The 26,969-nt window shown below is 40.1% G+C and overlaps 1 protein-coding gene across 14 annotated transcripts in view; it reads right to left on the bottom strand.

The window, feature by feature from the left end:
- Positions 1–26,969, bottom strand: part of PPP6R3 (protein phosphatase 6 regulatory subunit 3) — a 150,595-nt gene that overhangs the window by 28,636 nt on the left and 94,990 nt on the right. For 11 of the 14 annotated variants that reach the window (XM_023186472.1, XM_023186473.1, XM_023186471.1 and 8 more), the window contains 7 exons: positions 21,953–22,082; positions 19,293–19,445; positions 16,552–16,701; positions 14,466–14,530; positions 11,356–11,471; positions 9,546–9,631; positions 2,824–2,910 (listed from right to left, as the gene is read on the bottom strand). In XM_023186472.1, coding sequence (XP_023042240.1) covers positions 2,824–2,910; positions 9,546–9,631; positions 11,356–11,471; positions 14,466–14,530; positions 16,552–16,701; positions 19,293–19,445; positions 21,953–22,082 — 787 coding nt within the window. The remainder of the gene's footprint in view (positions 1–2,823; positions 2,911–9,545; positions 9,632–11,355; positions 11,472–14,465; positions 14,531–16,551; positions 16,702–19,292; positions 19,446–21,952; positions 22,083–26,969) is intronic. The other 3 variants (XM_023186478.1, XM_023186479.1, XM_023186482.1) reach the window with 1 other exon arrangement.

The following is a 26,969-nucleotide window of genomic DNA, read 5'->3' as shown; positions in this document are numbered from 1 at the left end:
GCAATACTCCCCAAAATGTTGTTATATTTTAAATGCTTCAAAAATAGAAAACAAATACTAAATACAAATGTATACATACACACATGTACATACAGAATACATATACAAATATGTATTTATCTATTAATCCATCTGGAGAGATACATAGCAACTGACACAGACACTAGTAACTTCCATGCAATAATGCACAGAAAAAAGAAAAATGATCAAATGTAATCCTCATTAGTTCTAAGTCTATTACAGCTTCTAGCAAAGAACTTCACATTTCAAATCTCATTTTTACTAATAAAGCTACCACCGCTTACAAATATATGTAAGTGAAGACTGTTATTGTATTGTATTTAAAGGTATATAAAAAGTGCTTTGAACTCTGAGAAACCTGTATCTGGAAAGCACAACATGGCTGTATTAATTACTTTTAAAAAGCACACTTTCCTAGTACTGTCATCCTGGCCAAAGTCAGAAACTGTTCAAGTCACTGAGAAGTGAGCCAACCACTTTATTAAGCAAATCTCTTAACAGTAATGCCACCCAGGCAACAGAAACTACTGGTCAACTAAATGAGGCCTGATTGTCGACCAGCATGCCCGTATGTGATGTGAGGTAGTGGGAAATGATGAGATCAGTGCTTCAGAGCCCATATGCGGCAGTCAGTCTGAATTCTCCAGATATTCCATGGGGGCCTCACCCTCCAAACCTCTATAAGGCAGAATCAGGGAGGTGGGGAGTCAAACACTAGACTTTAGGAGACCAGACGAGGCTAAAGGGAGAAACAAACGGGCAGGGCACAAACGCCTGGAGGCACTCCCCACCAGTGACATGGCTGGGTTACCTGGTTAAATCATCTGCCCTGAGCTCTCTACATTCGGGGACTTTATCAACACGATGCCCAACTTCAAACGTGAATAAGAACTTGAAGTTCAAGTCTACAAACTAATATTGTGATCTTAATGCAGACGATGACGAGACTCACTAACCAAGACTTTTCTGCATTCTCAAAGATTTAAGAAGTGCTTTGGAGCGCATTTATTTTCAAAATGATCCATGATTGGTTTAAACATGCAAAGAAAAATGTACTGGCAGCTTGTCAATCAGAGAAGAGTAATTATTCTTCCACTCTGAAAGGTTCATATGAAGTGGGTAAATTTCGCAAGACTAAGAGCTTGGCAAGGGCTGTTGTAAGTTAGTTTTGTGAATGAAATTGCTTCGTATGCACATGAGCTGTCGGTCAAACAAACAACACAATGTAAGGAAACTCTCCCCAGAACAGGTATGACCCTGGTACCAGACATCGTGAGAAACAAAGGAATCCACTTTCCAAATGCCTAAATTTAACCAAATCTAGACTAAACTGACAGCCTGAAGTTCCAAGTTTATTGTTATTACTAGTAAGGTGTTCTTTTTCTTAAAGCTGTATTTCAACAGGTACAAAATTACCTTGATAATACACATTTGATATCATCAAGCTTCATTCTGGGGGTGGACCAATGTATAGCACTCAGGTTCACAGCCAACTGGGTGGACTATTTCAGTACTCCACAGTTGCTTCAGTGGAGGGAGAGCCCATTGTCAAGGTGCTTCCTGGGACAATCCCAGAGCGCTCTAGGAAAAGGGATGCTTGTAGGCACGAGGGGGCTCACAATGAGCCATGGTGGGCCACCGCCATGGCCCGTAGCAGCCTAATAGCAAGCCAAGGCAGAAAGCAGTGAGAGCTCCACTCTTTGAGAAGGTACTGTTGCTCAACAGTGCCCCCTGTGGACTGGCTACTTCCTGACCCTAACCTCTGGAAATACGCTGTCAAAGGGCAGGAAGTGTCAAGAATCAACAGAGAAGCCAGCCAAATGCTGAAACGCTACACTTCAGACCTATCCGGGAAAGATGAATGCCAAATTGCCTTAGTATTAAAATCAAACAATTGCTTTAGCTCAACCAATACTGGAGTATGACAGGTGTAAGACTTGGAAGCCAAAAGATAGGGCCAGCATAAGCATGTGAAGCTTCATCTAAGTCGAAGCTTAGAGACTAAAAAAAAGAAGCCAAGCACAACATTCCGTGCTGGGTGGGAAGGTATCCCCGTCAATTCTATCGCTGCACCAAAGCAATATGTAAGCCAAGGCATTCTGGTCCTGGCTAAGGACAACTTCTCCATATGAAAAGCTGATAGTCTGCAAAAGGGCTTCTGTTTTTAACTCCCATACCTAGTAGAGAAGTAAAATCATTTGTCACTTCTCCAAGAACTAACAATGGATGATAAATGAGTACATTTATTATTCATATCGAGGCTTTACCCCACAAAAATTATAAGCAGGTGACAAAGGGAGATGACAAATTTTAGGGGCAGGCAGAGAGGGGTTGCAATGAATTACTTCAACTAAAAAATTTACTTTAGATGTAACTATAATAGAACTTACATCAGGGGTAATGGTGAGAGTTTACTTTTACCTACATTTTAAACGTCTTATTTCTATTATTTTTACCGGCAGATCTCTACTACACAAATCTTTAAGCAACAACTCAACTACTGTAAAGGTCTGCGTAACAAGCATGTGTGAGATGCCTTAACTATTCAGTTCATTCAAATTTTCTGAAAATGTACTTGACTCATCACTGTTATCAGGTATGGAACAATCCCTTGAAACAAAATCAATATAAATCTATCTTTCATGTACCCAGCACTTCCTATTTTAAATGCTTTGGCCTAACTAATAAGTAACCCCAAATCACATTCTAATACATAATCTGACTCTGAAGCTGATTCATAAAAGGCAACTAAACTAAGCATTTAAAATAAAAACAAAAAGCAAAGCTTTAGGCGTGACTCACTTGCTGCAAAGAAGAATCCTGTGAGAAACCCGTTTCTTTAAAGTCAATTTCATCATCACTGGATGAATGAATATGGCAGGTTGTAACCTATATGCATAAAAATGTAAAAGACTATTTAACATAGAAACGTTTTGGACATTTGTATCAGCATTTTTATGGAAAAATCACATTTAGTTTTTCTCTCAACGTGTAACAGAAAAAACAAAGTCAGTCACAGTTAAACTGCCAAACCCGCCCAATGTGTCAAGGGCACCCTTCCTTCCCCGGGCCAGGCTGCCGCCCTGCCGCTCCCTTCTGGTTACTCCACTCCTCACTACCGACGCCGCCAGAAAGCAGACAAGAAGAGAGGTGAGTTACTCCATTTTAGTGATTTTGATAATCACCTCCAATTAAATGTTTACAAAAGAAAAGACAGAAGCAATGGCACAGATGAAACACAGAAACCCTTTCTGTGTACAGGGCCTGCAGGGTCAAACTGCAATCCCCAGGGATTACCAGTGCACCATTCAAAAGGTCAGGTTTAAATATAACCATTTCAAATTCTTGGACTTCCTGCCCACATTAAGAAAACCACTGTCCAATAGTACTAAATGTGACTTGAGTCGATAGCATTCCACTCACAAAAGACCCCAAATCATCCACCCCTAAAAATGTGCCCCCTTTTAAGTATTAAGTAAAAACACAAACATGAACTGCTCACCAATTCATCGTTAAGTGATTTTTATTAATTACAAATGTCACACAATATGGGGGGAAGCATTAACAATTAGAAATCAAGATAAATAATTAAGTACAGCACTAATAATAGTGATTGCTATATGGCAAGGGACAAACATGGACAGTCTGTAAAATTCTAGAAAGTAGTACTGTATTTCTGCGGGTATCTTACACACTATTCTCTGAGTTGTTTATCCTGGACTTTTCACAGAAGTGTTTTGGGCAGGGAATGTCAGCTTAGGGAAGACACGGGCTGTTGCTACCTGCCAGCTCATGAAGCTGTACCTAACTGGCCTGGTCTGTTTTGCAAAGTTGCTCCAACATTGGTTCAATAAACCCACAGTAGAATTCAAATAGGTCTGTACAGGATATGGCCTGTAAAATTCTGAGCAAATCACTGCCTGAATAAGATGAATCTCCCTTCTCTTTCCCCAACCATCTCTGGTAAAGACACCAAGCTTGGATGAAATTAAGCTGTAATAACCCAGTGTTTCCAGTTATTTCACTCTCCATTCTCTCGAAGGTATAGATAAAGCACTCCCATTCTGTTTGTGAATCTGGCCTGATGAAATCAAAGGTAGATTCTGTGATCAATGAAGGGCACCTGCTTGAGTCAAGAATGGCTTTAGTGAGTTGCCGGGTAAAGATGTGGGCATGGGGATGTTCCAGGAAAGCCTTGCCAGAGTGCAGAAGAGGAGTGGGAATACTGCTTGGTCATGGCAGCCGGCATCTCACAGGACTATGTTCAAGTGCAGGTCAAGTGGTTGTACTGCAGTGCACTCAAGAGGAGCTTTGGGCCACTTGGCTGGCAAGCCAGCACACACATCATGCTAGGCCAGTGTGTTTTAGGGGTGCAACCCCATGGTAGAGCACAGAAATAGAAAGCCATGCAAAGAACTGAACAAAATAGGACAAAACAGAGTTGGCGACTCTTAGCCAGGTCTTGCTGTCTAAGTTAAAATCGAATTCAATGTATCCTCATTCATACTTTTGCTTTTTCCTACAAAATAAGACTTTAACACTCTTTAAAGACGAGAAAGAAACTCACTTTTACTGAACTACTATGTGCCAGACATTGTGACCTCCCCTTCACACGTTCTACTTAAACTGGATCCTCAAAGCAATATCAGAAGATATTTAAAAATGCTTCTTCTCCAAAATGAAACTAGTTTTAGCAACTTACTAATAATCACATAATGCACACACATCTTCGCAATTGCATTAATGGAAGATGTGAGCCTGATTCTACCTACACCATCTGTGTCTGAAAAATCATTATTAACAAAATGAGCTAAGAAGATTATTTACCCATGGGGGAAACTTGCTAATCAGAATCCCATCAGTTCATTACTCAGACGTACACAAAACTGAGTTCCTGATCTACGCTTCCAAACACGCTCCTTTTGAGGCATCTCCAGCTCAGTAATTGCCACCTTCACTCTTCTTCAGCTAAAAACCTTGGTCATCTTGTTTCCTCCAGCCCACCCACCATGTCCCCTCTAGCTTCAAAATGGAGACTAAAATCCCTCTCCAGACCCATCGCCCCTCATCAAGTCTGTTATCAGCTCCCCAGTGCAAGTCAGCACTCTCCTCGCCTACACTAATGTCACAGCTGGCAGTTCCTCCTAAGCTCTTGCCCCACTGAGCAGTCTGTTCTCAACCCAACAGCCATAGCCATCTTTTAAAAATATACATCAAGGTATGGCACTTTTTAGTTCAAAACCTAACAAATTCTCATTAGATCAAAAAATAAGCTGCTCACCATGGACTAAAAAGCTGTAGAAAATCCGGCTGTTCAGTGCCTCTGGCCTCCAGTCTTTCTGTTCTCTCCTTTGCTTACTGCTACATCCACACGGGACAACATGCCAGTCCCTGCACACACTGGGAACAACCCAAATTTGGGTCCTCTGCATTTCGCCCTTCCCTCCCCACTCCACAAATGCACCTTCCCAGTGAGATTTTCCTTGACATCAGATTTTAAATTGTACACCTGCCCCAAAGACTCCCTAACTCCCTCCCATGTGTTGGCTCCTTAGCACTTATCATCTGAAACATGCAGAGTCATGCATTGTTTCACGACAAGGATACATTCTGACAAAGGCAATTCTGTCATCATGCAAACATCACAGAGTTCACGTGGTGAGCCTACTGCAGACCTAGGCTGTCCAGCAGAGCCAACTGCTCCTAGGCTACACACCTGCACAGCACAGTACTGCACTGAATACTGAGGCAACGGGAGCACGGTGGTATGTGTGTTATCTACACCACAAAAAAATGTGCAGTAAAATCGAGTACTCTAATCTTATGAGACCACTGTCATATATGTGGTCTACTGCTGACCGAAACATTATGCAGTCCATGACCGTGTGTGACACATATTGTGTGTGCACACGTGTCTCTTACTCATTTGTTTATTCATCTCCATTGAAGCAGAAATGTTTGCCAATCTTGTCTAGTACTATATCTTCAGTGTCTGGCACATTGTAGGCACTCAAATATTTACTGAATTAATGAATACTAATAATCACTGAATATGAACAAATACAGCAAAAAGCAACACGTATATAACACTCTTGCCAAGCTAGATATACTGTAAGTAAAGTACACTCTCGTTTTGGTGCAAATAGTTTCTGAGATATTATCTTCTTTCATATAAAATTTTTGTTTTGTTAACTGTTGTTACAGGAAAAAGCAAACTGGTGTTTTCTTTACTTTGGCTGATTAGGTTACCAAGGGAAATCAGAAGTGTGAAATGACTGTTAAACTCTAAAAGGTCCATATTAGTGACGAGTGAAAGCGAGAGACTTACTCCTTGATCCTCAAAGTGTGGTCCCACTGAGGACCCCCCGCAGCAACATAACCTAGGGTTAGCTAAAAACACCCCCTCTCAGCTTTCACCCCAACCTGCAGAAACTCCTGGTGACTAATACAGGCACACATTCAGATCATTCTACATCTCTTCTTCTATAAACTATCTTATCGATGACAGGAAAGAAGCATCGACACTTTTAAATACATTCTCCCCCTTGGAGAAGTGGGCAAAAAATGAAACAAAGTCAAATTTTTCAAAGTCAGTACAAAAACATGTCCTATGTTCTCTAAATTCACTCTACCTAAATCCTTGCCAATTTTTAGTTTGGGGACTTGGTCAAAACACAGAGGTCTTTGGATATAATTAAAACACCAACTTTTGCTCATCATGAACTCCAAACATAAAAACATAGGGAGTATATGAATCTGCTATGCACATATTTGGGTATGATGGAGCCAAATGATTAAAGCACTTCAAATATCTCAGAGAGAATTTAACTAAAATGTTACAGAAATGAAAGGAGCCTGGAACTGGGCACAGCTTATCCAAAAGAAGTGAGCAAGTCCTCAGGCACACAGCCCACAGGACAGGTGTTTGGTGTATAAATGAATGTATCCTTGCTGTAAACAGAAAAATAACAGGTCAGGTTAACAATGTACTAACGTAAGCATGTGGTGCTGACCTGTGCTGATTCCACTTCTATGAATATACCTGAAATGACTTCCAGAGAGGTAGCCAAGCTATTCCAAAAGCAACTAAGTCAAGGCAGTGTATCTAATCTTATCTATTTGGGAAAGGGAGCAGGGAATAAGTAAGCTTTTACTTAACTACCAATTCCAGTGATGAGTGTGTTAAGAAGGCAAGTGTAACTACCACATTTCAAACATGGGCACTCTTTTTCTATGTCACTTTTGCAAGGGTAAGGCCCACTGTATTTACCAAGTTGTGTTCATAATAATATTTACAATTGCATATTTCTCCTGAAACATGGTACCCAACCCCACTGAGATATAGCTCAAAAACATTCTGGACAGGAAAATGAACAGCCTGGAGGATATGGTTAAAATCTCCTTGGTGCCTAGACCTACTCTATAAGCATATTATACACTTGGAATCGCTGTAGCCCTCACAATACTACAAAGCAAAACTCCCTATTAGAAGGACTTCAGACTAAATGCAAGTGGTATTTAAGAAAGGGCTCGGGAACAAAGAATTGAAGAAGTCTTGAGATTCACCTGAAAGTCTCAACAGACAGCAAAATTACGGAGTGGGGCTAACTCATCAGGGGATATAGGCAATGTTAAAGAGCTCTATAGATCTAACCACTTTTGCTATATAAGCCAACTTATCATTCTGTTTGACTTCAGATTATGTAGTCCGAGTATGATGGTAGAGAACTAGAGCAAGCAAAGAAGAACTGAGACACAATCTGAGTGACAGATGGATGGAGCCCAAAATAATTTTTTCCAACACAGTCTACCAGGGGCTGAACGTTTTACTTGTTGCTGGATGACCACACCCTCCATGGGGATATATGTAATAACATTCACACACAATCTCAGAGCAGACTGCTGACAGCATACTGTACAGTAAGTAAGCATTATCTGAATTGTAATGAAGTCCTTCTTTATTACAGAACTGCTCACAAGAGAAATACGCTTGAGCTACCTAAGATAAAAACGATTGTTTAAAAGTCTGGTAACAAGCTTATTTGGACATTTTTGACTTCTACCTTTTAAGCCAATCAAAGGATAATTTTTTTAAAAGTTTCCCAAACAAAATCAGAATATTACTAAATATTCCTTTATAAGTAAGAAACAAGACAAAAATCCCCTTAAAAAAGACTATATTGACTGCAAAGGAATCAACACGGGAACCTCTCAAATTAAGCGGTTTAACAGCATGGGAAAGGACAATTTCACTCTACAAAAAAAACCCCTGATTATCCAGAACACTCAAGTTAAGCGAATATTCCAAGTATCTATCTACAATGGGTAAAACATTCATTAAAAATGACTTAACCCTTCCTTGATGACCCAGGGCGGTCAATACTAATGTCATTTTCTCTGCTGGGCTGTACTACACAGAGACACTCGGGCTATTAGGCCTTATGTCTATTTTAATTAAATGGCCTTTTAATAGTTATCTCAATTTCATAATTCTTCCAACTCTTAATACTTCCTAATTCTATCATTATGCCCAGCTTAAAAAGTGTGGCTCTGTCGAGAGTCTGGAAAAAGACGGCCATATTTTTAGGTAATCCACAAAGTAGGAGGCACAGCCCTCCAGGGAGTGACACACGAGGACCAAGTGGCTGCTCTCTGGCTTTCAGAGCCTGGCCTGCTTCCCTCTTGTTTCAGGCTGCCAGATCACTGAATTCCTAACAGTCAAGGTGTAACTGCGTACTAGAAATTCAAGACTGCCACAGCTAAATTTGAAATATAGAATTAAATGCCAAACACAAACACTTCAATGTCGAGTCACGTGCTGCTTCTAAGCCAAGGCCACCCCTCCTCGACTATCAGCTGGCATGTACTTGTCAAAGGAAATACTTTCCCCATCTTTAAAAGCAGAAACAAAGCAATACTTACCTTAAAACTTAATCTGTTAAAAAACCAAAAAATACATTCCAAAGTCCAATATAATTTTTAAAAAAATTATCAATGCCATTATTCCCTGGCTCGAAGTACCAATTCTGGTAAAAAATTTTAAAGCTGGGGTTTCAAAGTCATCTACAAAATATTCCCCCATTGGGAATGATCTAAAACGAGGGTACACTCAACTCAATAATATCAGAAAAATATCCAAATGAAATCTTTCGGTTCCTAGGCACCTAGGGTTATCAGCGGCATACAGCCACAAACCCAGCAGAATGGAAGGAAGGCAAGACGGTTGTTCTGCTGAGGTGCTTAGGCAGCAGGGCATGGAGGGAAATGGACACTAAGTAGGATGTGGAGCAGAAATCAGTGGCTTCTCAATATCCTTCTGTCATCCCAGGCAGGTAATTAGGAGTGGACTAGACAAATGGGCAAGAAGATTGTGAATACTGACCTCTCTTTCTGGTAAAGAGATAAGAACTTATCTTTGACTCACAGTTACTAAGGCAAATGGAAGATCTTTTACATCTTTCTGAATAAATGGGCAAAGGCTAAGAGCACTGAAAAAAATAAAAATGTAACCTTGTAAAACCTACTAGATCTACCGTGTTCCTCTTGTTAGTTTCTCCTAAGGAGCTTGTGCAGAATGTCTCCCATCGTTCCCTGACTTCATCGGGAAGATCTTCAGAGAGAGAAAACCAAAACAGTATTAGCACCACAATGACCCCACACAGACAAATAAAGTAAACAGGTAATATAAAAGTGGGCCTACTCACCTGGTTCATCAATGGTGAGCAGGCCCTATCAGCTGAGAAACTGGGTGGCAGCCAGCCCAGTGCTCTTAGAGCGATGGAATTATTACACCTTCCATAGGCCCAAATCCCACAGACTTTCAGGAGCCAGAATCCCCGCACCCAATGGTATAGGCTTGATTAGGCCAAGAGCCCTGAGGTAGCTCTGTGAACTTAGTAAGTTTCTAACAATGTTCTGGTAGAAGCTTTACCTGGAAAGTGTGTTTCTAAGAAGCCTTCCTGAGAAAGGTGGTAGGTGTTTGAGAAGGTGTAGGGGTGAGGGGATCTTTTTCCACGGTGAAGTTTAGAAAATGCTGCAAATGACACCTCCTGTACACTTCATTGAAATGCTCTCATTGGCACCTGGCCAATGAATGTTCCACAGAACCTAGTATGGCTTCTCAAACTGCTCTAAGATCATGTTTCCTAAATATTTTGTGTCATGGGCCAACATGGATACACATGTAAATACTGAAATTCTACCTTCTAGAGAAATGTTAAAGAAAAGGATAAACAACTGCTTTCCTAAGAAAGTCAAACCGTGATGTAATTTTAGACGCCTAACTAAAGTTGTCATCTGATAATTCTGATTTAAAACAGCCATGCATATGTGCACACTCACACAAGTGTACACACGTACCACCTGGCAAGCAGCTTCCATAAAGGAAAGACTGGTCTAAAAACTTAATGATATCACATGGCCATTTCTTCTTAGTTAGGACATAAAGATAAACTGTGTGGTGAAATGGCCCAAGGAAGAGTTTTATACCTCTTATACCTCTCTCAAGAAGTAAAATTACAACTGGGCACACAGCACTTTTTCCATCCCTGGGTGACAACTGTGCTTTTAGTGTACATTCAATAGGGAATAGCCTCTTGAACAAACAAACATTCTTAAGAAAAAACGGAAGGACTGGGAAATGATTTTAACTCTTCTGTACCACGGATGTTAAAGACTGTTCACATTCAGAATAGTTCTCAGGATTAGTAATCCTGTTGGGTACAAAAACCCAGAGTACACAGAGCTCCTCATGCTCTCATTTTAGAAGAAGACTCATGGCTTGGGGCCAGTGTAAAAAGCATCCATTCAGTTTCTTCCAAATAAGCTGGGGCTGATTAAACTGAAATGCTATACAGAAAGCGTCCTTTAGAAGCCAATACCGCTCATTTCAGTGATAGCAAGAAATGCTGATAAATGCCCTAATATTCCAGTTAAAGAAACTTAATTCAGAGGCTATATAGAGGCCTTCAGAAAATAGAAGGCAAAATTACAGCTGAAGTGGCTCAACTGCTAGCATATGAGTACTTCACAATACTCAAAAGAACGATTCATCGAGCAACGCTCTTAAGAATGACAATAGGTGACTCTTGTATGCTGAATCTAGCCAAGCCTGCGAATGCTTAAGGAATGGTCTGTAACTACGTGAACAGCAATAGAGCCAAAAACTGACACTGTTCAAATACATTCTCAAGAACCTCATTCAAATAGATAATTTGCCAAATATAAAGAAGTTCCACAAATCACTATCAAAAATGCTACACGCATTTCTACTTGACCCTTAAATCCTTTCTGCAACCCAACAAAAACATAATTCAAATTTCACCAATAACTTACCTTTGATAAGCTGCTGCACTAATGCACTGTTGGGGCCCTTATCAGTGCTATGCACGATACAGTTAGCTATCCTCGTCAGGTGTCCCATGTAACCATGCCGTCTTCCTCCCTCAGCCCTGATAAGAGGTAAAGGATAAATACTCAGATTCCTGATAGGATGAAGTGATGAAACACTCCGTAAGTGCTGCGGACTTTTAAGCAATCATTTTAAACACTGAAGGCACTGAAGAAGATGACAATGGACAGAAAAGAAAAGAAAAGAAAAAGGAATGGAAGGTGTCAGAATATGACCATGCAGCATGGTCTGGGAGGGGTCTGAAATTGTCAAAGATTATATGGCAGCCTCAGTCAACAGGCCACAATTTATTCAAATCTCAAAAATCATCACTCACTGTCAATAACACATTATCTTTTAAAAGATCAAATAAACATTCACTGATGCCTAATGTTACTGTTACATCTTTTTTATGAAACGTTTTCAAATCTTAATCAGATTATAAGGAACTGAAGTGAGAATTCTGCTAGTTCATTTTCTTAAAAGACAACAAATTTTTATTATATCAATGAATAGAAATAATTATCTACCAATGACATGTCTCAAGTTAAGATATCAGCTGATTTGAGGACTTAGCCAAGATAGGAGACGGTCAACTGGTACTTGACCATACACCATTTTGAACATATGCAAATAAACTCAGTCCTTGTCCTTTTCCAATTTAGGGTCTCATCTTCCCAATCACGATCAATCTTTACATTTAAATAAATTCATATCAGGCCAGGCACAGTGGTTCACGCCTGTAATCCCAACACTTTGGGAGGCCAAAGTGGGTGGATCACTTGAGGTCAGGAGTTCAAGACCATCCTGGGCAACATGGCGAAATTCCATCTCTACTAAAAATACAAAAATTAGCCAGGCATGGTGGTGCACACCTGATATCCCAGCTACTCAGGAGGCTGAGGCAGGAGAATTGCAAGAACCCAGGAGGCAGAGGTTGCAGTGAGCCAGGATTGTGCTACTACACTCCAGCCTGGGTGACAAAGCGAGACTCCGTGTCTCTCTCTCTCTCTATATATATATATACACACACACACACATATATAAAACAAATTAATTTATATCAATCTGAGTTATCTGCATATTTACAAAGTGCCAAGACTTTAAGCTCTATGAAACAAAAGATTTTTGACTGCAGAGAGCAGGGAACAAACACTGCAGAGATTTTTGCTTAGAGAGAGAAAAGCCTTTCAGGAGCAATAAGAAAAAAAAAAATCATCCTATGCTTGAAGGCTTGCTTGGAAAATAAAGTATCTGCCAGAGAATCTTAGAGGGCTTGGGGGTGCCTAAGGGTAAGAAAGTACAGGGTTGATTATTTATTTACAGACAAGATCTTGCTTGTCATCCAGGCTGCAGTGCAGTGATGCAATCACAGCTCATTGTAGCTTCAAACTCCTGGGCTCGAGCAATTCTCTCACTTCAGCCTCTTGTGTAGCTGGGACTACAGGCAAGTACCACCACACCCGGCTAATTTTTTGTAGAGCCAGGATCTCCCTATGTTGTCCAGACTGGTCTCTAACTCCTGGCTTCAACCAATCCTCCCATCTTAGCCTCCCAAAGCAGTGGGATTACAGGCATCTACCACCGTGCCTGGCCAGGGTCAATCTGCACTGAGTTGCTCAGAGTCTCTTTTAGTTCTTCAGTAAGATCCAGAGAGCCAGGTGTTACCTAGAGGCAAGTTAGTCACTCTCCTGCACTCCCTCAAGTACACAAGGGAAAAAAAAACAAACGCCCACCTCCAAGGTGGTCCACGGCTTCAAATTGCTTCAGGCTGCTGTGCAAGGAGACAAGGAAAGTTCTTTCAGGATCCCTCCAGATGGAGGGAATGGTATTCACCAGGCCTCCAGAAAACAGGGCTCACCAGGAGAGCAGGGTATAAACGATACCTCAGCCCTGGCCAGATGAGGAGCCAGCAAGAAAACTGGAGGTTGGGAAGGGCACACGGAAGCCAAGACGGAGTCAGACATATAACCAGAGGTGTCAACTAGGCCACAAACAGCACCATCAAAGAGCTCCATTTGGAAGAATGTATCTAAGGTCTACCAATACTAGCCCCTTGCCACAAACAAACAAAATGCCAATTTCCCACAAGAAGCCAAATCAAAACCCCAGCAGTGCTTATTAAACAATTAAAAAAAAAATCACACCTCACAAAGTAAGACTGACTCCCAAGAATCATCTAGCTTTCCTGGAGACACAGAGACACATAACAAGAATGCTAGGAAATGATCAACTACAAAGGACCATGAGAGAAATTTTGGGGGTGACAGAAATGTCTTGATTGGGGTGGTGGTGGTGGTGGTGGTGACTTCAGGCATCAGTCAGAATTCCTAGGAATGTACACCCACAATGAGCTTTACCATGTAAGAATTATATCTCAATAAACCTGTCTTAAAAACAAACACAGAAGCATGCCTTGAGAGTGTTTCCCAAACAGGCCCTTATGCCGCCATGCTTCAGAATCTATGGGAGGACATAGAGGCTCCCAGAGCACTAAAGAGGAACGCTGTTACAGACAACACCTGTAAGAAGTAGTTTTGTGTAACAAAGCTACTGACATGTATCAACTAATACTTCATATAACCTTGCCAATCAGCTAACAAACATTTTCTAAAAAGAAAATACTGAGCAATTTTTTCCTCTAGGTCCCTGTATTAAGCAACTCTTCTCTACAATGAAAATACGTATGTAGTACCTTCTGTTCTGAGTATAAGGTGACCAGGACAAATACACTAAGTTGAATCATCAAGGACTTCACTTAAACCTTCTAACTCTTAGAACAATAGCCATTCAAAAAGGACCAGGAGGTTTCAAAGGCAGCACAGAGGTGGGGAACACTCCAAACTCACCGGTTTTGCCCCCAAAACGAGAGGACCTAACAAGAAATTATAAATATTATAAAATAACTGTTACAAGAAATAAGCTGGGGAAAAGTTTAAATTCTAAAATGGCCAGTAACATGTAATTATTTCCATTTTTTTCCAGACTAGGGCAAGGAGGTATTATTTTCTTCATACTACCACCCTGAATTCCTTTCAAAAAACAATTTACTTACTGTTTCTTCTCATTCATTTCCCAGGCTTCAAGTATTCGTTCTATTAATTGACATTTTTGGAAAAGCTGAATAAAAAAGAATATTCCAGTTAACACTTCAAAGCATCGAAACTTTTTTTTTTAATTATACTTTAAGTTCTAGGGTACAAGTGCACAACGTGCAGGTTTCTTACATATGTATACATGTGCCATGTTGCTGTGCTGCACCCATTAACTCCTCATTTACATTAGGTATATCTCCTCCTAATGCTATCCCTCCCTCCTCCCCCCTCCCCACAATAGGACCCAGTGTGTGATGTTCCCCTTCCTGTGTCCAAGTGATCTCATTGTTCAATTCCCACCTATGAGTGAGAACATGCGGTATTTGATTTTCTGTTCTTGCGATAGTTTGCTGAGAATGATGGTTTCCAGCTGCATCCATGTTCCTACAAAGGACACGAACTCATCCTTGTTTAAGGCTGCATAGTATTCCATGGTGTATATGTGCCACATTTTCTTAATCCAGTCTGTCACTGATGGACATTTGGGTTGATTCCAAGTCTTTGCTATTGTGAATAGTGCCGCAATAAACATACGTGTGCATGTGTCTTTATAGCAGCATGACTTATGATCCTTTGGGTATATCCCCAGTAATAGGATGGCTGGGTCAAATGGTATTTCTAGTTCTAGACCCTTGAGGAATCACCACACTGTTTTCCACAATGGTTGAACTAATTTACAGTCCCACCAACAGTGTAGAAGTGTTTCTCCACATCCTCTATTTCTCCACATCCTCTCCAGCACCTGTTGTTTCCTGATTTTTTAATGATTGCCATTCTAACTGGTGTGAGATGGTATCTCATTGTGGTTTACGATTTGCATTTCTCTGATGGCGAGTGATGATGAGCATTTTTTCATGTGTCAGTTGGCTGTATGAATGTCTTCTTTTGAGAAGTATCTGTTCATATCCTTTGCCCACTTTTGGATGGGGTTGTTTGTTTTTTATCTTGTAAATTTGATTGAGTTCTTTATAGGTTCTGGATATTAGCCCTGAGAACTCTAGGTTAAAGAGAACAGTAGTATGTATAATCTAGCAAGCTAAATGTTGCTAAACCAAATGCAATGTGATAATCTACTGCAGACCCTCAGACCACCACAGGGATTCAAATCAGGATCCACACCCTCCACAGAACATCTATGGGAAACTCAGTATTACAGGTAGTGCAGTTAACCTAAAGCAAAGCCAGGTTTTATTAGCTGTGAAAATTCAGACCAGAAATATAAAACCTGAACTAAATTAAAACGGAATAAAGAAAACTATGCCTTGGCAAAAATTTAACTTAGAATCCAAAGTAATACTAGTACTTTTAAAATGTGAGCAAGTCTTACTTCCCGATGAACTAACATGACTGCATTAATATTAAACACAGGTGGATTTTGCCCAAATTCTGCAAGTCAGAGACAACTGCTGCGGGCTGCAATAATGGAATGTGCAGTGCTAGTTCTTCTCAGGTGTCATTTGTCTTTCCCGTCAACTTCACTGTTTCAAGCTAGCCTTTTCTACATTTCAGGTTTGCGAGTAAACCAAGTGTGGGCTAGAAATTTTTAAAGTACCATAGAACTACCAAGCAAGAAAAAATCTGAAGACTGACTTAGTAAAATTATCTCATATTTGACAGAAGAGAAAAAGAGACCCCAGGAAGAGACTCTCAACATCACAAAGAACTCAATTCTCCCGACTTTCAGTCACGTATTCAGCAAAGAAACTACACTCTGGTCTGCCAAGTAATAGTGCGAATGTTTTCTATAGTATTTAAATATCTATGATTCTTCAAATCATCAAAATATTTGTATATCTTCAAACCTATTAATTTTACCAAATAAGGAGGCCACTTAGCTTTTTTCTCACAAGACAGTTCACTTAACAGTTATTTGTCCGGTACTTGATTTATATAACGATTGGTTAAACGTGAAACAAACATGATAGTTAAATATTTAGACTCTGAAATCTAACCTCAAGCCCTTAAACCTCAATTCATACCACAGTCAAGTGGAAAACTGCTCTAACCAGGAGAGAGTGGGAGAAAAATGAGACCAAATAAGCTTACATGTTTTAATAACAAATTATCACCAGTGGAGTCTTGATCAGTAATTGTGGCATTTTCTGTGTTTTCAAATGGACTTGCAAGAATCAGTGCAATACAAATTTCCACTTGTGTATGCAAAAAGTTATTCCATGTATACTTGAAGAACATGTTCTACAAAAAAGAAAAACCATGTTTTATTTGGTTACCTCAATGTTTAAGCCAATACTTTAATACATTTATACAACAGTGATTTAATAAAGTAAAAATGATGTGCTCTCAGTCCAAAAGGACCAATTAAAAGGAACACGAGTTCACATCATTAGTACTTGCATAACCACAGTTTCATTTTCTGTGGCTTCAGTTACCCATAGTCAACCATGATCTGAAAATAGGTGAGTATAATACAGTAAGACAGGCTAATGCAAGAGATGACACTCACATAACATTTATTACAGTATATATAGTATTATAATTGCTCTACTTTATTATTAGTTATTATTAATCTCTTCCTGTGCTTAATTTATCAATTAAACTTTGTCACAGGTATGTATAGGAAAAACACATAGTATATATATAGGGTTCAATATCTGTGGTTTCGGGCATCCAAACGGGGTCTTGGAAGGTATCCCTCATAAATAACGGGGACTACATGGGGATGTGAAATACTGCTTTAGAGCCTGAATGGCATGCTATCTGCTTATGTGACATGCCAAAACTGGCATGGAATGTAGTAAAAAACCAACAACAAACATACAAAGACAAGAGAACGTTTGTCCAAGAGAAAGGGAGTATCATTTTTATTTTCAAAGCAACTAACACAAATACTAAGTGTGGTAAATTTTCTATAATTTTCAAGAAAATTTGTAAGAATTTCATTTTGATGCAACAAATATTTACTGATGGCTTTTGTGCAGGGTATTATTGTACGAGATGCAATATGGTAGACTGAGGTACACAAAAATATGGTCCACAATCTTGAGGTGCTCATGACTCAACTCTGGCATACAAAAACTAGAACTATCAGCAAAAACAAATGGTACCAGAGGCAGTAACGTGAATCTCCTGGAAGTACAAGGGTTTTCAAATTACTTGAAAAGGTAATAGCAATTCAAAAGGTAAAGAATTTCTAAAAGCACAAAATGCATCAAGTATGTATTTAGGAAATGGCTGGATCTGGTAATCTAATCTCAGCATGAAAAAGTAATGAATGACTCCTCCAGTAGTCTCACCAAATTTAGTCTCATCAAAAGTAGTCCTTAAGATTAACAGAATAAATTAACAATAACTGTACACTTTTATTAGTAAAATTAAAGACCAGTGATTAATGACTTCGCAAAGTTATATTCCCAGAGTTTTATACACTAGAAGGTAAGACAAAAACTACGTCCCCAGAGGGCAATGACCATGCTAGCTATCAAAAAAATGGTAATTCTTTAAATCTTCACGTCTTTTTCCAAATTGCTCCTGTTTTCTATGCTCTATACTGATTTATTTCTTTATTTTTATTTTTTGAGACGGAGTCTCGCTCTGTCGCCCAGGCTGGAGTGCAGTGGCGTGATCTCAGCTCACTGCAAGCTCCGTCTCCCGGGTTTACGCCATTCTCCTGCCTCAGCCTCCCGAGTAGCTGGGACTACAGGCGCCCGCCACCTCGCCCAGCTAGTTTTTGTGTATTTTTTAGTAGAGACGGGGTTTCACCCTGTTAGCCAGGATGGTCTCGATCTCCTGACCTCGTGATCCGCCCGTCTCGGCCTCCCAAAGTGCTGGGATTACAGGCTTGAGCCACCGCGCCCGGCCTCTCTATACTGATTTAACCCAAAGCTGAAATCTAACAGAAATGTCTCAGTGATGCTAGGAATCATAATGATGTGGCTGATAAGGCACATATGGGTTTGAAGTTGGGTGAATTCGAATCTTGGCTTCACCACTCACTAGCCACGGAATGTGCCCTCTCTCTGGGTATGATCTGAAAACCGTGTCCCCTCTCACTGCAACGCTCACCGGGGTGTCCTGGAGACCACCCAGGACCACATGGATAGTGTACAGAAGATAACATTACAATGCCCATCATAAAGTGAACAAACATCTCCTTTGAAACACCCCCAAATCTCCCCCAAATATATGATGTGACCAGATGTCTCGTGAAACCTGCGAAAGGGTTAACCCTCACGCTTTCTGTGCTGTGGGTGGCAGCACAGAGAGAAGCAGCATGGGCTCCAGAGCTGGGCCTGTGGATTCTAAGCACAAACTCTGAAACTGGGGAATTCAGGGGTCAGGGAGACCTAAATCACCCCTGGGCTCTTCCTTCTCCTTCCATCAATAAGCACGCTAATCACTGTCTCAAGGAAGAGTCAATCCAGGCTCAAATCAATTAAGACCATATGGTATCAGGTACATTATACAGATACTTCCCAGTGGCAAGAAGATAAAGGTTTGTCCCCTCACTAAATACGAACAGAAAACAATGCTGCACCCAGCAGTCATCGTCCACGAGACGGAGCACAAGGGAAAGGCCGATGTCGCTTAATCATCTTCAAAATCCTGTGTTACAATTCTTTATACAAAGCAACAGTAGATGCCTAGTGAACAATTACAAGCATTCAAAATTTATGATAAACTCAAGGCAAAAACTACCTAAAACACCATTTATGCTCAGACCAAGAAAAGTCACTGACATATTGTAAATCTGTAAGGTTGTAACTTGGTTAAATATCCATGAAATATCAATGGCAAATTAAAATGTCTGTGAGCAGGGAAAATCTCACCAATATGACTCCAATGCTATTCAGCTCCATAAGGTCCCCATTTATACTGCTGGTATTGGTTTGAAGCAGGCTGGATATCAATCTAATGACATTCAACCGGGTATTCCCCACAGGAGGATCCAGCACACCCCATGTGGTCTTCATCACACTTTTCTGAAGAAGAAAAAGCTTTCCAATTAAATTCAGTTAAATGAACAAAGCAAATGGTGTATTTGCTAAGACATGACACTAGTTTAAATCCTGCAAACAACATGGCCTTAATTTTACACCTGAAACAAAATCTAAAGCTGCTCTTGATATCTTTCAGATACAATGAAATAACCAAGCAGGAAAAAGGAAAAAAAGGCAAGTAATTTCCCTGGACCATAAATTTTATAAGAAATCAAGTATCTCTCTGCCTCAACATTCCAAGCTGTCATGAGAAGAAAGCAGAAGGCTACAGAATACTCTAGGAAAAAGCACAATATTTCAAAATCTGACCAGAAATCTAAACTAAAAGAAGTTATGGCAGGGCACAGTAGCTCATTCCTATAATCCCAGCACTTTGGGAGGCCGAAGCAGGTGGATCACTTGAACCCAGGAGTTTGAGACCAGCCTGAGCAACACAGTGAGACCCTGTCTCTAGAAAAAAAATTAGCCAGGCATGGTGATGCACACCTGTAGTACCAGTTACTCAGGAAGATGAGGTAGGAGAATCACCTGGGCCTGGGGAAGTTGAGGCTGCAGTGAGCTGTAACTGTGCCATTGCACTCCAACCTGAGCAACAGAGTGAGACACTGTCTCAAAAAAAAAAAAAAGGAAGACAGAAGAAAGAAAGAGGAGGCGGAAGGAGGAAGAGGAGGAGGAAGAAAGGAAGAAGAAAAAAGAGGAAGAAGAAAAAAGTGGTGGTGGTGGTAGTAGTTGCTACAAGTGGTTTTGGAATACAATCCTCAGTCTGAGCCAAATCTGTGATAAAAATGCAAATTCAGACGTTGCCTCTGGATCACAAACCTGAAATGTGATCATTCTCAACCTGTTCTTGTCCATCAACAGGAGTCTCTATAGTCCGAAATCACAGAAGACAGAAGCAGAACACTTCCTAACTTTAGAAGTCTGAGAGGCAAGGGTGGCATGTCACACCCTAGGTCAGGCTGACCTCTCTGCCCTCCCCATCCACATCAACAGCCTCGCTCCCTCCGGCTCCCACCCTCCCGAGGACTGGCAGAGCTGTGAGACTCATGGTTCTGCTCTCTATGGAAAACAGCTCTAATTGGCAGGCTTTGTAAAAAACTGCATGGATCTACTTACAGATACATCATATAGTAAAACCAGGTGCAAATAGAACTCACTTAGTCCTCGGAGTAACAGAGAAGTCCAAACAAGACCCTGCCTAATACTTCTGAATCGGGGCCAAGAACCAGATGCCACCTGTTTGTCCACCCAGAAAGAAGATGGGTAGGCCACCTAACACACAGGTTGGGCCCTTTCTCACACACCTTCTTCCCTGTCAGATCCTTCTCCCACCTCTGTCTTTCATTTGTGATGTTCTATCCTCTTCTAAATCTTTTCTTTTTCTTTCCTTACTGTTTTTCTTCCCAGGACTGGCATGAAGGATGCCACTAACCATCACTGTCAAACACCAACAGAGGCACTTTCCCTAAGGGCGAGCACCAACACTATGGTCCACATCCAACACAGGCTGAATGCAGTTAAGAAGATGTGGCTGGAATGGAACCAGCAGAATAATGCAAACTCTGAGTGCAGCGGTGGAACCACGACCTGCTAACCGATGGCATCAGGTATCTGAAAAGATGATCTGGAGCTGAACTAGACTCCCTTGGTTATGTAAGTTATCCTGTACTCCCCCAACTCCAAATAGTTAAATAAACAGAAAACATATAATTTAGAAGTGAGAAACTAGTATTCTAAATTCCCAATAACTCGCACAGTAGATAACCACAGAGATACATACTATATGGGACACCAGATTCAATGACATAGGGCAGAAAAAAAAGGAAACTTAAGAACTGTTGCTGGGAACAGAACTCGCACGGAACTGAATCTTCCACCCTAGACTCCAAAAGCAAGTGATTCTTACCCTTATCTAAATCTGTACCAATCCAAGGGGCGAAAGAACACCGTTTATAGACTGCTGACAAAACTCTTGCGGGTCTTCACTGAGGAAACAGTCATTTTAAAATTAGCACATGGGAGGCTCTGTACTGAAAAACCTCCAAGTCATATTCTCTCCAAATTGTATACTAACTTCAACCTACTCTTTCTTAAATAAGGTCGACTGTACATCAGACATATACTGCTCCAACTCTGAATAAGAAAACACAATTTCAAAGATCAGTTTCTGAAAGATTAGCTTTTCCTGAAACATTCAAAAATAGTATGTTATGTTACAAGAAGAAAATTCTTTTTTTCTTTATTGGCATGTAAGTACCCAAGAATTCACAGAAGAATGAAAAGGTAAACTTCCTAAGCAGATGAATATTTTGTTTAATTCTCCATTCTCCACTCAAAAACAGTAAAAATTACTGACGGTGTTATCTTTTCACACATTTGGTCCATGCAGACCACAGCCAGTTCTGCCACTCCTAAGGCCTGCATACATTCGAATGACTGTTTCAACCAAATTACTGGCTGGGCAGCCATGCTCAAGATAGCTCCCCTACCTTGGGTGGCTCCAGCAGGAGTTCATGAAAAGATCCAAGTCTTCCTCTGATGGCTTCTAGAACACTCCTGTTTACTGAACAAGCTGAATGGCTCATGCCTGGTGGGCAGACTTCTATATGGCCTTCGAATCTTGAAACAAAGCAAATTATAATATAATTTTAGTTATTATAATTTCAGAACAAATCATTCAAGGTTATCAACCATATATGTCTTTACTTAGTGATTATATAATAATGGTTATATCAACATTTCTGGCTGTGGGAAGAAAGGCTAGGAAGAAAGCATGAGGCAGAAGAGGGTTAATAAAAACCTCAGCCTCTATAACCTGCAACCCAAACAGCTACAGTATCAGATAAGAAATTACATGTGATTTCTTCCCATTCTAAACGTTGTTAAGTCCTCATAACTATTATACAATAACAAGTCTCTACCTGACCAGGAAATTCAGAGCAAAAGAATCCAACCTCTGGATTATAGGGCACCCCACACTGCCTGCCAGTTTGGTTTGTTATTGATGAACAGGCCTATACTTGTTCCATACAGTTTTTCTTAGATAATCAACATTATTTCCTATTTAAAAGGTTTAAATTATTCTACACAAAGCTCATCTATGCTCACTATAACCTACTTCTTACAGGAAAACAATTACAGGTGGAATGAGAGTTGGGTAAATACTCAAGGATAAGAATGCTGGGTGACATTAAAAATGTTTACTTTCTAAGAACTGACAAATATTTCTACGAAGTGGCTGTATTCCCACTTTGCATTCCCAGCAGTAATGTGTGTGACTTCCAGCTGCCCTGTATACTGCACTGAGTACTGTCTATTCTGTTTGTCTGCTTTAGCTAAGTAGTGGGCTGAATGATGCTCTCCTACCCAAAACATACGTTCACATCCTAATACGCATGGCCTGCAAATGTCACCTCGTTTGGAAAAAAGATCTTTGAAGATGAAATTAATTAAAGATCCTGACATGAAAGAATATCCTAGATTATCCAGGTGGGCCTTAAATGCCATCATAACTACCTTGGAAGAGAGAAGAGGCAAGACAGACACAGAGGGGAAAGCAATGTAAAGAGGATGCAGAGAGATCACAAGCCATGGAATACCAAGAACTACCAGAAGCTAGAAGAGGAATGCCTTAGCACCTCTGAAAGGAATTCAGCACCATCAACACCTTGATCTTAGGCTTCTAGGACTCAGAACTGTGAGAGGATAGATTTCTGTTTTGTTGTTGTTTCCTGGGCTCAAGTGATCCTCCTTCCTCAGCCTCCTAAGTAGGTGTACAGGCACATGCCACCATGCCTGGCTTTTTGTTTTGTTTTGTTTTGGTAGAGATGGGGCCTTCTCAAGTGATCCTCCCGCCTCAGCCTCCCAAAGTGCCCGGCATGAGCCAACACATCCAGCCTAGGTATTCTTCATATACCTGGATATAAGTCTCTTCTCACACATTATCAATATTTTCTGACAGTCTGTGGCCTGTCTTTTCATTTTCTTAACAGAGTCTCAGAGCACAATTTTAAAATTTTAGTGTAGTCTGAGTTGTCAACTTCTGTTTTATGAATTGGGTTTTGGCAACGTGTCTAAACAATCTCTATATAACTCTGAGACAAAGACTTTCTTCTGTTTTCTTCTAGAACTATGAGTTTTATGTCTAGTTTTATCATCCATTTTGAGTTAATTTTTGCATAATCTGCAAAATACATATCAAAGTCCAACTTTTTGCATAAAATACCTAACCATTCAGGACCATTTATTGAAACCATTGTCCTTTCTCCACTAAAATGTAGCCCCCATGCCTCTGCCCAAAACCTCCTGATCACACGGGTGGGTCTACCTCTGGACTCTGCTCTGTCCCAGTGATCTGCACATCTATTCGTTCACTACACCGTCCTGATTGCTGTCACTCTGTATTCAGTCTCAAAATCAGAGTGTGAGTCCTCTAATTTTGTTTTCTCTTGCAAAATTGTTTTGGCTACTGTACTTACTTTGATTCTCGTGCAAGTTTTAGAATTCACTTGTTGATTTCTAAAACATCCTGCTTATAATTTGTTTGGAATCACATTGAATCTACAGGTCCACTTGGGGAGAAGTGACATCTTAACAATACTGAGTGTTCTAATCCATGAACAGAGTATTTCTCTCCATTTATGTAGGTCATCTTTGATTTCATCAATATTCTATAGTTTTGGGGCATTAAACCTTGCACACATTTTGTTAGTTTTGTATCTTAGTATTTCCTTTTCTCTATGCTATAAAAAATAATACTTTGAAAAAATTTCAAATTCCAATGTTCATTCTTAGTACATAGAAATGCAATTAATTTTTGAGTGTTGACTTCATACTTGCAATCTTGCTAAATATATTTGTTAGTTCTAGGAGTTTTTTTTTTTTTCTTTAATGTTCTTTAGGATATTCTACAAAGACAATCCTGACATCTACGAACACAAGCAGTCTGACACCGCTCCTTCCACTCTGAATGTCCTTTCTTTCTTTCCTGCCTTACTGTTCTTGCCTGGACCACCAGCATGGCTTGAATAAGAGTGGTGATGGTGAATATGCTTGTTATGTTCCCCAGTTTCAGAGAAAATCACTTCAGTCTTTAACTATTAATAACTATGTTAGTTATGGGATTTTAAAAAGAGGGCTTGGCCAGGCACTGTGACTCGAGGCTGTAACTCTAACATTTCAGGAGGCCAAGATGGGAGAACCACCTAGGGCCAGGAGTTCAACACCAGCCTGGGCAATATAGACTCCATCGCCACAAAACATTAAAAAAATTTGGCTGGACATGATGGCTTGTGCCTATAGTCCTAGCTACTTCAGGAGGCTAAAGTGGGAGGATCACTTAGGCTCAGGACATCAAGTCAACAGTAAGCTATGATCGTGCCACTGCACTCCACTCTGAATAGCAGACCTTATCTCAAAAAATATAAATAAAATGAAAGAGGGCTTTATCAGTTTTCATCCAAGTTCCCTTCTATTACTAATTTGCTGAGACGTTTTATCACAAAGGAGTTTAACAGAATGATAGGTTTTTCTTCATTGATCTGATGTGATCAGATCTGTTGTCTGTTGATGTGAAGATTTTTGAAGAATGAATGAGCCTTGCATTCCCAAGACAAACCACACTTTGTCATGATATAGATTATCCTTACAATATACTGTTAGACTTGATTCACTCATATTTTCTTGAGGAATTTTACATTTCAGCTCTTGTGGCATCTTGCTACTTGCAGTCGGCCCTCTGTATTCACAGGTACTACATCCACTGACTCAATAAACTGTAAATGAAAAATATTCAAAGAAAGCTGGGCGAGGTGGTTCACCTAGTCCCAGTGACTTAAGAGGCTGAGGCGGGAAGATCACTAGAGGCCAGAAGTTCAAGGCCAGTCTGGGCAACATAGTGAGACTGCATCTCTAAAAAAAAAGGTGAAAAAAAAAAATGCCAAACAAAAAAATAATACTATTTAAAATAATGAAAGAGCATAACATATATCATTTACATTGTATTACGCATAAGTAATCCAGAGATGATTTTTTTTTTTTTTTTTTTTTTTGAGACGGAGTCTTGCTCTGTTGCCCGGGCTGGACTGCGGTGGCCGGATCTCAGCTCACTGCAAGCTCCACCTCCTGGGTTTACGCTATTCTCCTGCCTCAGCCTCCGGAGTAGCTGGGACTACAGGCGCCCGCCACCTCGCCCGGCTAGTTTTTTGTATTTTTTTTTTTTAGTAGAGACGGGGTTTCACCGTGTTAGCCAGGATGGTCTCGATCTCCTGACCTCGTCATCCGCCCGTCTCGGCCTCCCAAAGTGCTGGGATTACAGGCTTGAGCCACCGCGCCCGGCCTCAGAGATGATTTAAAGTACATGGGAGGATATGCGTAGGTTACATGCAAATACTATGCCATTAATACGAGACTTGAGCAACCGCAGATTTTGGTATGCATGGGAGTACTAGAACCAATCCTTAGCAGATACAGAGGAACAAATCTAGTTTTTGTTCCCATGATTTTGTGTAGTTTAGTCTAGTTTCAAAGTGATGCTGGCTACATAAAATGAGTTGGAAAGAGTTCCCTCTTCTATATTCTGACAGAGTTCTTCCATCTTTGGTAGACTTCACCAATGGAGCCCATCTAGGCCAGGAGTTTTCTTCGTTGAAGGTTTTAAATGTAAGTTCAATTTCTTCAACTGATACGGGGCTGCTCAAGCTACCTGCTTCTTTCTTCTTCAGTGATCTTTGGCAATTATTTCCATCGCATATAAACTGCTGAATCTGTTAATGCATTGTTTGTAGTATTCTCTTATTATTCATCTAAAGTCCACAGAAAACAGTGTTAAAGTTCATAGGACACAGTCATTCCTATTATTTTTAATTTGTCTCTTTTCTACTCTTTTCCTAATCTGGATGGAAGTTTATCAATTTTATTGATCTTTTCAAAGAACCAGCTTTCGGTTTCACTGATTTTCTGTATTATTTTTCTCATCTCAAATCCACTGACTTCTACTCTGAATTTTACTATTTCTTTCCTTCTGCTTGCCTTGGGTTTGCCCTGCCTTTACCACACATTCTTTCTTCTTTTCTAACATAACCACTTAATGTTATCAATTTCCTTCTACTGCTTTAACTGCATTCCACAAATTCTGACAAGTCCTATTTCCATTATCAATTAGCTCAAAATACTTTCTCTCATTTTCCTTGTCATTTCCTCTATGACACTTGGATTATTTAGCGGTGTGTTAATTTTCAAGTATTTGAGGCTATTTCAGAAATCTTTTTTATTGATTTCTACTTTAAACAAAGTATAGTCTAAATATAAATGTTATGTGATTCTTATTATTTTAAATTTATTAAATTTGTTTTATGATGAGAAACTGGTCTCATCAGCAAATTGTCTCCTCAAATTCCTATGTTGAAATTCTAACTCCCAATAAGATGATATTAGGAAATGGGGCCCTCAGGAGGTAATTAGGTCATGAGGGTAGAGCCCTCTAAATGGAGTAAGTATCCTTATCAG

The sequence above is a fragment of the Piliocolobus tephrosceles genome, chromosome 13 (genome assembly GCF_002776525.5).
Source record: "Piliocolobus tephrosceles isolate RC106 chromosome 13, ASM277652v3, whole genome shotgun sequence".
Classification (NCBI taxonomy): Eukaryota; Metazoa; Chordata; class Mammalia; order Primates; family Cercopithecidae; genus Piliocolobus; species Piliocolobus tephrosceles.
The sequence above is the reverse complement of the archived record's forward strand: the minus strand, read 5'-3'. Positions and strand labels throughout refer to the sequence as shown.